Source organism: Onychostoma macrolepis, chromosome 02, assembly GCF_012432095.1.
Source record: "Onychostoma macrolepis isolate SWU-2019 chromosome 02, ASM1243209v1, whole genome shotgun sequence".
NCBI lineage: Eukaryota > Metazoa > Chordata > Actinopteri > Cypriniformes > Cyprinidae > Onychostoma > Onychostoma macrolepis.
The window spans coordinates 24,305,264-24,318,478 of record NC_081156.1 but is presented as its reverse complement, the minus strand read 5'-3'; the positions used below and the strand labels follow the sequence as shown (position 1 = coordinate 24,318,478).

At 35.7% G+C, this 13,215-nt stretch overlaps 3 protein-coding genes and 1 non-coding gene across 6 annotated transcripts; all 4 read left to right on the top strand.

The window, feature by feature from the left end:
* Nucleotides 1-534: 534 nt before the first annotated feature.
* On the top strand, nucleotides 535-3,524 carry LOC131526856 (mannose-binding protein C-like). Of its 3 annotated transcripts, none has more exons than XM_058755514.1 (4): nucleotides 535-703; nucleotides 2,344-2,557; nucleotides 2,659-2,736; nucleotides 2,862-3,523. In XM_058755514.1, the coding sequence occupies exons 2-4, from the start codon at nucleotides 2,344-2,346 to the stop codon at nucleotides 3,338-3,340; spliced, it is 771 nt and encodes a 256-aa protein (XP_058611497.1). In that variant the 5' UTR covers nucleotides 535-703; the 3' UTR covers nucleotides 3,341-3,523. The 3 variants fall into 3 exon arrangements, with proteins under 3 accessions (XP_058611497.1, XP_058611479.1, XP_058611488.1); XM_058755496.1 differs by lacking the exon at nucleotides 535-703 and adding an exon at nucleotides 1,371-1,520 and having other exon boundaries at nucleotides 2,862-3,524; XM_058755505.1 differs by lacking the exon at nucleotides 535-703 and adding an exon at nucleotides 2,022-2,046 and having other exon boundaries at nucleotides 2,862-3,524.
* Nucleotides 3,525-3,657: 133 nt separating this feature from the next.
* LOC131527186 (mannose-binding protein A-like) lies at nucleotides 3,658-6,641 on the top strand. The gene is given in 4 exon segments (XM_058756092.1): nucleotides 3,658-4,175; nucleotides 5,217-5,421; nucleotides 5,502-5,588; nucleotides 5,760-6,641. Coding segments are annotated over 3 exon segments (771 nt in total). The 5' UTR covers nucleotides 3,658-4,175; the 3' UTR covers nucleotides 6,239-6,641.
* Nucleotides 6,642-8,396: 1,755 nt separating this feature from the next.
* On the top strand, nucleotides 8,397-13,041 carry hbl4 (hexose-binding lectin 4). The gene is given in 8 exon segments (XM_058757705.1): nucleotides 8,397-8,480; nucleotides 8,482-8,563; nucleotides 9,592-9,675; nucleotides 11,001-11,047; nucleotides 11,512-11,695; nucleotides 11,809-11,892; nucleotides 12,337-12,420; nucleotides 12,526-13,041. Coding segments are annotated over 8 exon segments (1,014 nt in total). The 5' UTR covers nucleotides 8,397-8,411; the 3' UTR covers nucleotides 12,906-13,041.
* Nucleotides 8,741-8,900, top strand: LOC131533430 (U1 spliceosomal RNA). Its single transcript, XR_009269107.1, has one exon. It is a non-coding gene; the product is annotated as a U1 spliceosomal RNA (small nuclear RNA).
* Nucleotides 13,042-13,215: the final 174 nt, after the last annotated feature.

Here is a 13,215-nt window from a genome sequence, read left to right as displayed (position 1 = left end):
TAGTGTGGGATGGACATTTAGTTGAACTTACCATACTTGAACCAAAATATAATTAAATATTCCAGTAGACTTAAGGTTCCTTTAACAAAATGTGACCATGGACCACAAAACCAGTCATAAGGGAAATAGCTGAATAAATAAGCTTTCCATTGATGTATGGTTTGTTAGGATAGGACAATATTTGGCTGAAATACAACTAGGCTATTTGAAAATCTGGAATCTGGAATCAAAAAATCTAAATATTGAGAAAAAATATTTTAAAGTTGACCAAATTAAGTTTTTAATTTTTTTTTTTTTTACAAAATATCTTCATGGAACATAATCTTTATCCTAATGATTTTAGACATAAAAGAAAAACCCATAATTTGACCTATACAATATATTGTTGGCTATTGCTACAAATATACCCATGCAATTTATGACTGGTTTTGTGGTCCAGGGTCACATATTATAATCGTAAACCATTTACCAAGGAGGCGTCTTCAGGCATGTTGCTTTCTGAGCCTGAAAAGCCCACTGCACATTGTGTGGGAAGTATATCTGAGAGAAAGAGCTTTTTTTTTCAGAAAAGGAAATTCACAACAACAAGCCCCTAACATTTAAAACAAGAAGACCCTCCTTTCTTCAGTCAGTTGTGTGATTTTAGTCTTGTGGACTTGTTGGGCAACAGACATTTCATCACTTGGACTTCTCCATTGAACTGGTAAGAATTTGAATGTTATTTAAAAAGAGCTGAGAATAGTTGCTAAATCGATAGTAAATCTACGAAAGAAAGGGACAGTGAACCACAAAAGTGGCTTGAACTTATCCAGTAAAGAGACATATGAAATGGATGGCAATAGCACACAATGCTATTTAATGTGTATCCAGATGGACCACATGACAAAATTTAATGATCATATCAATACTCAAAGTTATTGTGCATTGCATATACAAGTTAATTTCACACTTTTAAAAATAAAAGTTCCAAAAGGGTGTTTTTGCAGTGATGCCATAGAAGAAGCATTTTTGGTTCGCAAAAGAACATTTCCTAAAAGAACCATTTTGAAGAACATTTAAAAAATCTAAATAACCTTTTTTGGCTATAGAACCTTTGAAAGGTTCCATGGATGTTCTTTTTAAGAGTGCAATCAAGAATTACAAACTTGTTTTGCTAATGAAAAGACTTTGTCTGGACCTTGTGTCTGTCTGCCTAAGTAAGTATTTCCTGTTTATTCCATTTGCAGTTGCACCATTCTGGAGCCTTACAAATACTTTCCATTATATTCTCATGAGACTAATGAAGTTGGGTTTAAAAGATGTGGTGGAGGTTTGTTTATAACTGTAACGTGGCTGACGAGACGTGAGACGTGCGGATCCATGTGCAAGCTTTTATTTAAAGGCATGGTCATAAATACAGGCAGGGTCGAAACAATGGCACACAAGTATGGCAGGGACAAGACAAAGAGTAAACCTAGGGCAAGCGTGGGTCGACGATCGGCGAACAGTATCCAATGGGGCGAGGCAGAGAGAAAATCCAGGTACACGAGCTATAATCCAGGCAAGGGAAATAATCAGAGTCCGAACAGGGAGACAGGGGTAAACACTAGGAACACAGACTAGAAAACAACACAAGTTCCGTAACGCAGCTAACACTAGGGGAGTGAAAAACGCAGAACAATACAGGAACTGAAAAGAAACACGGAACGGCACAGAAAGGGTTAATCCAGGAAACACGGGTAAAAAACAAACACAGGTGAACAGGTAATCCAAGACTATGATACTGACAAGGGCTCTGTAGAGTAGCTACGGCTAGGGGAGCGGTAAACGCATACAATACTCGGCAGTGAGGCAGAGAAAGTCCAAGGCTTAAATAGTGCGTGTGATTAGTGCAATGAGTGATTGGTGACAGCTGTGATATCTGTGCAATGGATGATGGGAAATGTAGTTAGATGGTGAAGTGCAAGAGTCCATGTGATGAGCGGGTGACCTCTGGTGGTGAGGGAGCGGAAGTGCATGGACCAGATTCGTGACAATAACATTCACCTGATTTATTCCTAAACCATGGTGATTTTTTCCTAAAACATGACTTCTGGCAGTATTTTCTGATTTATGGAGTGATAAAACAGATATTCATAATCTTGCTTCATCCAATGTTCACATTTCTGTTTTGGAAATGTATGCAAATCAGTGCTTTTTTAATTAGATAATGCACCATTTGCATATTTAAACATAAAATTTCAGTGTCTTCTGTGGTGTACTGATTGATTAATTAATTAGAGAAGTATTGAGATATCTACTAGTTACAGTAACTAGCTAAAAAATGTCATTTACAAATTGTGGAGTTATTTTTTTTCACCACAGATGGCGCTGTTAAAGTTGTTCTTCAGAGCTCTTCTGCTCCTTCAGTTTGCACTGCAGCTGTTGGATGGAGCTGAACCTCAGAACCTGAACTGTCCTGCATATGGTGGAGTTCCTGGCACTCCTGGACACAACGGTCTGCCTGGGAGAGATGGGAGAGATGGGAGAGATGGTAAAGATGGAGCAATCGGACCCAAAGGAGAGAAGGGAGAGTCAGGTCTGTGTGTGGGAGAGAGAAATAACTGAAGTGAGGGAGTCTGAGGTTGTGGATTATTTCACTCCTACCTTATTTTCAACTGTTCTGCTCCTACCTTATAGGAGTGAGTGTTCAGGGACCACCAGGTAAAGCGGGACCACCTGGGCCAGCTGGAGAAAAGGGGGAAAGGGGGCCTTCAGGTCCACAAGTTATTAAACATTTTAAGTTATTATTAGAAATGTTGTGTTTCAGAGACTAAAACTGTACATGAACAAGTCTGAATGTGTATTATACAAGCTAAACAAAGTAATTCTTCCATGTTTAGGGTCTCCAGGAAATGAAAGTGTTATTGAATCCCTGAAATCTGAGATCCAGCAACTTAAAGCCAAGATTGCCACGATTGAGAAAGTTGCAAGTTTCAGCCACTTCAGGCAAGCTGGACAGAAATACTACTTCACTGATGGTGTTGAGGGGACTTTTAGTCAAGGATTAAAATACTGCAAAGGTTTTGGTGGAACAATGGTTTTGCCCAGATCTTCTATAGAAAATGAAGCGTTGTTGAAATTAGTAGTGTCCAGTGGTTTAAGCAGTAAGAAGCCATATATTGGAGTCACAGACAGAGAAACAGAGGGACAGTTTGTGGACACTGAGGGGAAGCAACTGACTTTTACCAACTGGGGTCTTGGTCAGCCTGATGACTATAAGGGACAACAAGACTGTGGTGTTATAGAGGACTCTGGCTTTTGGGATGATGGCAGTTGTGGTGATATACGTTTTATTATGTGCGAAATAGACAATAAATAGAATGTATATCATTATTCACATCTGCAATATTAATATGCTATAAACAGTGCACAGTTTAAATCCCATTGTCAAGCAAATCCTTCAAAAACTACAGTGCATATAAATTATACAAATAATAATTGCTATAAATTTTGTTACAAATTAATAAATAAAGTTTCTTATGACAATTAGTCATGAATCATAGAGTGTCTCTTTTATTTCATTACAAATCTGACATTAATTGTGTAACTGACAGAAGATCAAATTTTATAGGCTAGTCATTTTATTTTTATGTTTGTTTGTTTATAATGTTTGTTCTATGCCCTGCACAAAATATGGCCAAGGTTATTTCCCAGTGAACTGTTTTGTTTGCGAGATTTGTAAGTGAACATAGCTGATCATATCACTTTAGACACACTATATTTGTAAACTATATAAAAAAATAACAAACTGTAACACCACTACACTTTTTCCATTTTTACCACTACATCAGACACAAATGTTTTATCAATTGGTAAATGCTATAGTTCTGATGGCTAACAGTCATTAGCCTTTGGCTTTTAAATGAAATAAGCAAATCAGTGACTTCACTCCTGATTCTCCTGAGTTGGTGCACACTATTTCTTGAAGAAATAGTACAACACAACCATTTAACCAGGGTGTCAATATATGGGAGGCTGGGACGGCCTACATGTGCGCATGGTGTGGGCTGTACATCCTGAGAGGAAGATCAGTTTTTCAGAATTTGAGATTCACAACAACAAACCCATCAGATTTAAAGAAAGAAAACCCTTCTTTCTTGTGGACTTGTTGAGCAACAGGCATTGGCTGTCACCGGGACTCCTGCATTAAACCTGTAAGTTTCTAAATGTTTTTTGAAAACAGTTTTTTGAAAATTGAAGGAAATCTATGGAAGAAAGAAAAAAAAAGATGAACAGTGAACTACTAAAGTGGCTTGAACTTAAACAGTAAAGAGACATAAAAATGGATGGCAATCATGCACAATGTGTTAGTGCAATAATATTCAGATGGATCACACGAAGAAACTTTTAGAAATAAGTTATTGAAGTTATATAGAAGTTATTGTCCATGGAATAATTATAAAAGTGAATTAAATGAATTTTAGTCAAGAATTACAAACTGATCAGGATTTTTCCAAAATCCCATTTGGGCAAGCTTTAAAGATTTTCAAATAAAAGACTTGGTTTGTCCTGAGGCAAATATTTTCTGCTTAGTCCTTTAGCAGTCACACCTTTCCTCTAAATTCTCATGAGACTAATGAAGTTGGGTTAAAAGGATGTATTCCTATTTTCATGCTGACTTAAGGGGAAAATTGTTGGATTGATTTACACTGAAATGTTCGGAGGTGTTGAGTATAACTGCGTAGATAGAGACTGTTGTGATTCATCAATATTCATTCACAACATTTTCTACATTTTCTATCCTGCCACACAATTTAATATCGAATAATTTCCTCACATTTCAGAACAATTTATAAAAAAGTAGATAGTAGCTAAAAGTCTTCAGTATAACATGCAGTTCAGTTATCTGTACGTATGAAGGGCTTCACACAAAAACAAATAAGGACTTTTTTTTAAAAAAGAAACCTGGATTGCAAACCCAAAACCAACATAAAATCTTAATACACATAACTCAAGATAAATAAATATATTTGACTATAATTGATACATTGTCTGTTCTAGTGAATATGTCATTACAAGACAAACTGCAAACAAAAATGCTGTTTGTTTGTTTGTTTGAGTGATTGTTTATGATTTCTGTCAATTCTGTAACCCCTCCCCCCATGCATTGTTCAGATTTCTGTTCTGGAAATGCAAACTGATGCATTTTTAATTAAATAAAAAATCTCTAACGTTTTCCCATTGTGCACCACCAGATGGCGCTGTTAAAACTGTTCCTCAAGGCTCTTCTGCTCCTTCAGTTTGCACTGCAGCTGTTGGATGGAGCTGAACCTCAGAACCTGAACTGTCCTGCATATGGTGGAGTTCCTGGCACTCCTGGACACAACGGTCTGCCTGGGAGAGATGGGAGAGATGGTAAAGATGGAGCAATCGGACCCAAAGGAGAGAAGGGAGAGCCAGGTCTGTGTGTGAGAGAGAGAAATAACTAAAGTGAGGGAGTCTGAGGTAGTGGATTCAACTATTTTTCTCCTACCTTATAGGAGTGAGTGTTTAGGGACCACCAGGTAAAGCGGGACCACCTGGGCCAGCTGGAGAAAAGGGGGAAAGGGGGCCTTCAGGTCCACAAGGTATTAAGCAAAGTCCCTCATGTGGAAATTAGAGATTCAGAAAATGTGAAAACATTGATTTTTCTACTTCAAAGAAGTTGTAATTTAGGCCTAAATCATTTATATTCAATAATTTATGTTTATTCATGTAGACATGTACCTAATTTCAAAATGCAATTATTCTATTTTCAGGCTCTCCTGGACATGAAAGAATATCTGACTCCCTAAAATCTGAGATGCAGCAACTCAATGCCAAGATTGTCATGATTGAGAAGGTTGTGAGTTTTAATACATTCAGAAAAGTGGGACAGAAATACTACATCACTGATGGTGTTGAGGCAACTTTTGACACAGGAATGCAGTACTGTAAGGACGTTGGTGGAACAATAGTTTTGCCAAGAACTGTTTCTGAAAATCAGGCATTACTGAAAGTATCAGTATCCAGTGGTTTAGGTAGTAAGAAGCCATATATTAGAACTACAGACAGAGAAATAGAGGGACGGTTTGAGGACACTGAGGGGAAGCAATTGACTTTTACCAGCTGGCATACCGGTCAGCCTGACGACTATAAGGGACAACAAGACTGTGGAACTATAACAGACACTGGCCTTTGGGATGATGTTGGTTGTAATGGTCTACATCCCATCATATGTGAAATAGAAATCAAATAGTGTGTATACAATATTAAGATGTATACATATCTGCAACAATAACATGCTATTAACAGTACACACAGAATAAACAGTATAAATCACACAGTAAAATATATCCTTCAAAAAAAAATCTATTACAGTGCATAAATAATTTGCTATAAATGTTTTTTTGAACTAATTAATAAATGCATTCTTATGATTATTTGTCATGAATCAAAAAGTGTGTCTCTTTTATTTCATTGCAAGTCTTACATTGCAGAACTTTAGATGAAATGAAAAACTGAAACTAATGAAATGATAGGACAGCGATTTTATCATATTTGTTTGTTTATAATGGTTATGCCCTGCAAAAGTATGTCCAAGGTTACAATATTTCCAAGTGACCTCTTAAATTGTTTTGTTAGTGAGATTTGTATATGCACATAAGGCTGTTTATATCATTTTTTACACACTGTATAGGTATTTTCTTAGTTAGGAAACTGACAAACACCCTGCGGTCAAAAAATAAATGTTGATATCCTTTGACTTCTGAATGGAATAAACAAACCCTTCACTCGCAACTCTCCTTACAAAATGAAGGATTTGACAAACATTGGATGTTGTTTTTGTTTTGTATAAACTGCTGTAGTTACAGTAATAATATTACTTTTGCAGTAACTAGTAGTTTAACTAATTACTAATAAGATTTCAGTAATAATATTACAGTTATCATCCATAAAACAGCTTGTTACTTTTAATTTTGATTTGACTTTTGATGCCTCAACCCCTACTGATCTGAAGTCCAACAATCCAATAATTCCTAGATTTATTTTCAGAATTTTCACTACTTGCACAGTCACCAGTGCAGCGGGCAAGCTTGTAATATGGAAAAGCTTACATTCAGCAGATGGAAATATTGCCATTACATTGATTTTGCCGGGAGAAAAGATGATACACATGACAGTTAATGAGGATAATACAGCAGTTTTACTCAAATGTAACTATCAATCACCACTGAGTGTTTGTAATAACTTCTGACTGCGATTCAATGTGGATTATGGTCAAATGATGAGGCAGAAATATATTGTTAGCAACATTTTAGAAAAATTTTATGGGGATGATATGCAATTACAACTTATGTGGGGAGTGAAAAAAGGAATGTAACTAGTCGTGTAACTAATTACTGTTGCCAGAAAGTAATAAGTAAAGTAATAATATGTGACCCTGGACCACATAACCAGTCACAAGGGTCATTTTATTTAAAATTGAGATTTATACATCATCTGAAAGCTGAATAAATAAGCTTTCCATCGATGTATGGTTTGTTAGGATAGGACAATATTTGGCTGAGAAACAATTGTTTGAATATCCGGAATCTGAAGGTGCAAAAAAAAAAAAAATCAAAAAATATAATATAAATATAAATATAAATATCGAGAAAATCGCCTTTAAAGTAGTCCAGATGAAGTTCTTAGCAATGCATATTACTAACCAAAATTACGTTTTTATATATTTATGGTAGGAAATTTACAAAATATCTTCATGGAACAGGATCTTTACTTAATATTCTACTGATTTTTGGCATAAAAGAAGAATCGATATATTGCTACAATATATTGCTATATTGCTACAAATATAGGCGTGTTACTGGTTTTGTGGTCCAGGGTCACATATTACTTTTGAAAGGATAACTCAAGTCAGTAATTACATTTTTTGAGTAATGACTGTTAATTACACTGAAAATCTGATAAGATACAAAATCACAACATACACAACCACTAATTAATTATGTATACTAACAATATACTAACACTAATTAATATACTAACAAGTATGCCGATGGTTTACTGCAAAGTGCACCAGCTGAAAGTGTCTAGGCTGATTATATAATGAATGAAAATCTACAGATGGTATTAAATATGTTAGTGGGTAAATGTTTCTCTCAGGAGCTCAAGGTTTGAGGTCCTGACGTTTTTTAACTGTTCAAACATAGTGAATTTGCATTAGACAAACACGGGGCACCTATCAGGAACCAAAAACGGTTTTTCATCACAAATCGCATAGGCCTATAAATCAAGAGAACATAAATAAGACCCATAAACAGATCTGAAACGGATTTAGCATTGCAGCAACAGAATTCTTGTAGTTTCCACAGTGAACAGTAGATGGCGCTGTTAAAGCATCAAATCTGTGCTGTGCTGTGCTGCTCCTAATGGAGTTCATGCTGCTAGCTGTAGCTCAAAGTAGTTGTCCAGCTTATGCTGGGGTGCCGGGCACACCTGGGCACACCTGGACACAACGGCAGCCCTGGCAGAGATGGAAGAGACGGGTTTCCTGGACCAAAAGGGGAAAAAGGAGATCCAGGTTTGTGCTTTCTTATTTGCATGTTCTAATGCTAAAATGAGATCTTACTCTGCAGGAGTTGGTTCACAGGGACCCCCAGGTAAAAAAGGACCAGCAGGGCCAGCAGGTGATGTTGGACCTAAAGGACAGAAAGGAAGTCCAGGTCCACGAGGTAAAATAAATACATTTGAACATAAAATACTTACCTGGCAGGGGAGACACTATGACCAAGAAGGTGGTTCCCCCAGGGCGAGGCTCAGCCATTGCACTCCGGCCGTGCTGACCCCTTGCGAATTCCCCAAATGTGGGAATCTCGACTGCATAATTTATGCTAGTGGGGGACTGTATGGGACACCATACTTGGCGTCACGTCACGTACTTTCCTTTCCTTTCCTTTCCTTTCCTTTCCTTTCCATAAAAAACATATTGTTGTTATTAAAATTTGAAATGCATTGTACTACAATAATAATAATACATATATATATATATATATATATATATATATATATATATATATATATATGAAGTTTATTTGCAAAAACAGATAACTCTGTTTTACAAATTTTCAAAAATCATGTTTTTTATTATGTTATCATGTTTTTATTGTGTTTTTTGTGTTAGTTAGCTGTTTTTTAAAGTTATTTTTGATCTAGTCAAAATAACCCAACTGCAGTTTGATTGAGATTAATTGGAATGCACAATGAAAAACATGATTTTTGAGAATTGTTAAAAATGTTATTTGTTATATGTTATCTGTTTTGTAAACGAACTCTTCATATACAAATATACATACACACACACACACACATATATATATATATATATATATATATGCATTTCATATATAATATATAAATTATATATGTATTCATATTATATTATATTTATATATTTTTATTATTTTATATATATATATATATATATATATATATATGTGTGTGTGTGTGTGTGTGTGTGTGTGTGTGTGTGTGTGTGTGTGTATACACAACTGCATAAACTCCTTAATTTTCATAAGAACGAAATTTCACTGTTTTGTGATTTTTTCACAGGCATTGCTGCTGACAATAATTTAATTACAAAACTTCAATTAGATATCAAACATCTAACAGATAGACTCAGTGGAATAGAGAAAGGTATGTTACTTCTAAACAAATAGTAACTGCCTCAGAGTTTATTGTTGTGGAAAAACAACAGACAAACAGATAGAGGGGACATTTGTAGATATGCACAATCAACCTCTAACTTTTACCAAATGGAAGAATAATGAACCTAATGATTATCGTGGAAATGAGGACTGTGTTGCCATCTTCACAGATGGTGAATGGAACGACGTTAAGTGTGACTCAGAGTGACACGTGGTGTGTGAACTACAAATTGAATAAATCTCGGAGAACATTTAAAGTAATTATTTAGTTTCATACTTCAATTATGAGTTTATTTGTTTATTTAACATGAGTATAACATGAGTAAAAATGGTTTGACTACAATCATAACTTTAGCCTTTGCCTTCTGCATAAGCAAAGCCACAACTTCACTCCTGGTTATCCTAAGAAAATCAATCATTAACATTTATATAAACAATGGATCTTGTTGTTTTGTATAAAACGCATCAAATTTGTGTTTGGACATCTAGATATATTTGGATTCGTCAAATTTCTTCTACACTATAAGAAAAAAAAGTAGACAAACGGAAAAAGTATTGATAATTTTCTGCCTTTCTGTTAAGTTTACAGGTGTTTCCTTTAACCCTACAACACAACACAATACAAAGTGTAATTGACAATACAAGGAAAACACCATCAAAAAAATCAGTACAGACCATATTTTTAAGGAGTGTATATTTAAATATGGTTCGTATACCCTATATTTTGCACAAATCGAGATAAGAAGTGATAATATTGATATTGTGATTTCGCAGTTAATTGTATTATTAATTTAATGTTAAAGTTAATGGAAACTACAAACAGTTCTTTATTCACAGAGGTGTCACTTTAGGATCAAAACCAATTCGAAATACTGATAAGATACATAATAATGAACCATGACCACAAATGTAAGCAGTCAGGCAGAGGAATTGAGCCCTTCACAACTTAAACAGAACTTACAGTGTGTCCAAAAGTGGATTTTCTATAACACATAGCTAAACGGGTTAGTAAGAAAAGTTTCTCTCAGGAGCTCAAACATTTGATGTCCTGGCGTTCTTTCAGTTGTTCAAACAGTGCATTTGCATTAGACTGAGCACCTATCAGAAAAAGTAACCTTTCATCTGTAATAAGTTGATTGACCTCGATTATTATTAGGTCACGAAAGTATGCGTTTTTCAGTGTAAAGTTGCATAGAAATTACAGGACAACATATGTGACTGACATATACAAAAACTAGTAAAATGATACAGTGTTTGTTTCTCTTTGTTTTGTCATTGAACTCTGGGTAACCACGTCACTGATATTTGGTGAAGGGTTTGTGGAGTCGTGTTCTGCTTTAGTCGCCAGGCCGGATCTGTTGGTAAGATTCATATGCTTCTGGTAAGGATTTTTTTAAAAGCAGGAAACAAAAGAGTGAAGTAGCCCTACATGCCAGTGATGTTTTGTTGTTGTCCAGCTTCAGTATTTTAGAGTTTCATTATATTTTATTTTGATTTGTTGGGCAGAATGCCTTTTAATATTCAATATATAACTGAAAATGTGAGAAAAAACGTTAGACTTGTTGCTTACCTTCCGTTGTGAACTTGTTTGAACTCAATATATTAATATAAAACCTCGTTTTTATTAAATATCGTCATAATCAGATTGAAATTACATTTTTACGAAGTGAAAGTTATTTTTAAAGTTATTTTATCGTTTATAAAAAATAATTTTATAAACGATAAAAAAAATATTTTTGTTTGGACTCAAGGGTGCGTATTCCCTGACGTCTGAATGCAACACTGCGGCAACAGAAATCCTGCTTGTTTCCACAGTGAACAGTAGATGGCGCTGTTAAAGCATCAAATCTGTGCTGTGCTGCTCCTAATGGAGTTCATGCTGCTAGCTGCAGCTGAAAGTAGTTGTCCAGCTTATGCTGGGGTGCCGGGCACACCTGGACACAACGGCAGCCCTGGCAGAGATGGAAGAGACGGGTTTCCTGGACCAAAAGGAGAAAAAGGAGATCCAGGTTTGTGTGTTTAGTTGTTGGTGAGTTAAGTCATTTTGATCAAGTTTGATGTAGCTTTAGAACATAACGCTGACCGCAGATCAGAGAAATGAGATTTAATCATCACTCTACAGGAGTTGGTGCACAGGGACCCCCAGGGAAAATAGGACCACCCGGTCTTGCTGGCCCTCAAGGACACAAAGGGAATCCAGGTTCAGGTAAAATGAATGCACACACACACAGTGAATTATTATTTATTAAAATGAGTTAATTATTAAACAGAAAAACGAGATTAATTTGAAACTTTTATATTTAAAAATGTATTTATTCAAGCAAGGTGTTGATAAATAGTGAATGAAGATCTAGACCAGGGGTGCCCAATCCTGCTCCTGGCGATCGACTGCCCTGCAAAGTTCAGCTCCAACTAAGGTCTTCAGGGTCACTTGAAAATTAAAGGCAGGTGTGTTTGATTAGAGTTGGAGTTGAACATTGCAGGACAGTCGATCGCCAGGAGCAGGATTAGGCACCCCTGATTTAGACTGTGATCAATTATTGTCTTTTAACCATATCTTAATTGAGTTTATACAGTAGTTACATAAGGTTCAAGAAAAATATACTTCTTGGTGTTTGCTTGTGATTTTCACTCTGCTATGCTTTTACAGGCACTGGTGTTCAAAGTGCATTAGTAACACGGCTTCAATCAGATGTCAAGTACCTAACAGACAGACTCGCTGTAGTTGAGAAAGGTAGAATTCTCCTACATAAACAATGACTCCACTATGCATGTTTTGTTTATATGTGTGTATATATATTTAAGATAATGCTTTTTAAAAAATAAAGAAAATGTTTAGTCCTAGGATATCACATGTTCAGGAAAGCGGGCCAGAAATATTACGTGTCTGATGGGCTGGTGGGAGATTTTGAAAAGGCACAGAAGTTCTGCTCTGACGCTGGGGCTAAAATTGTCCTGCCAAGAAGTGAAGATGAGAATAAAGTGCTAACTTCAATGCAAGCTGCCCTTGAGTCTACTTATGTATATGTTGGTGCAACAGACAGAAAGAAAGAAGGGCATTTTGTGGATATGAGTGACCAACCATTAACTTTCACCAACTGGAAGGAAAAAGAGCCGAACAATTATGATGGAGTAGAAGATTGTACAGTTATTTACAAAGATGGTGTGTGGAATGACATTAACTGTAATTCAGAGTGGCATGTGGTGTGTGAACTGTGAAACAGATTATGAATTGTTACTGCTCTAATGTTTGAATTAAGAAGGAATAAAGGAAATCTTTAAAAAACAATTTGGATTTGCCTCATAAAAACATATTCTAGTTTGCTTTCATAAAAATTCAGGTACAGTTCATTAACAGTTTTAAGTTAAAAAAAAAAAAAACATTTATTCATTGACTGGAATCTTGTGGATCATTCTGATGTTTTTATCAGCTGTTTGGACTCTCATTCTGACGGCAGAGGATCCATTGGTGAGCAAGTGATGTAATGCTAAATTTCTTCAAATCTGTTCTAATGATAAAACAAACTCA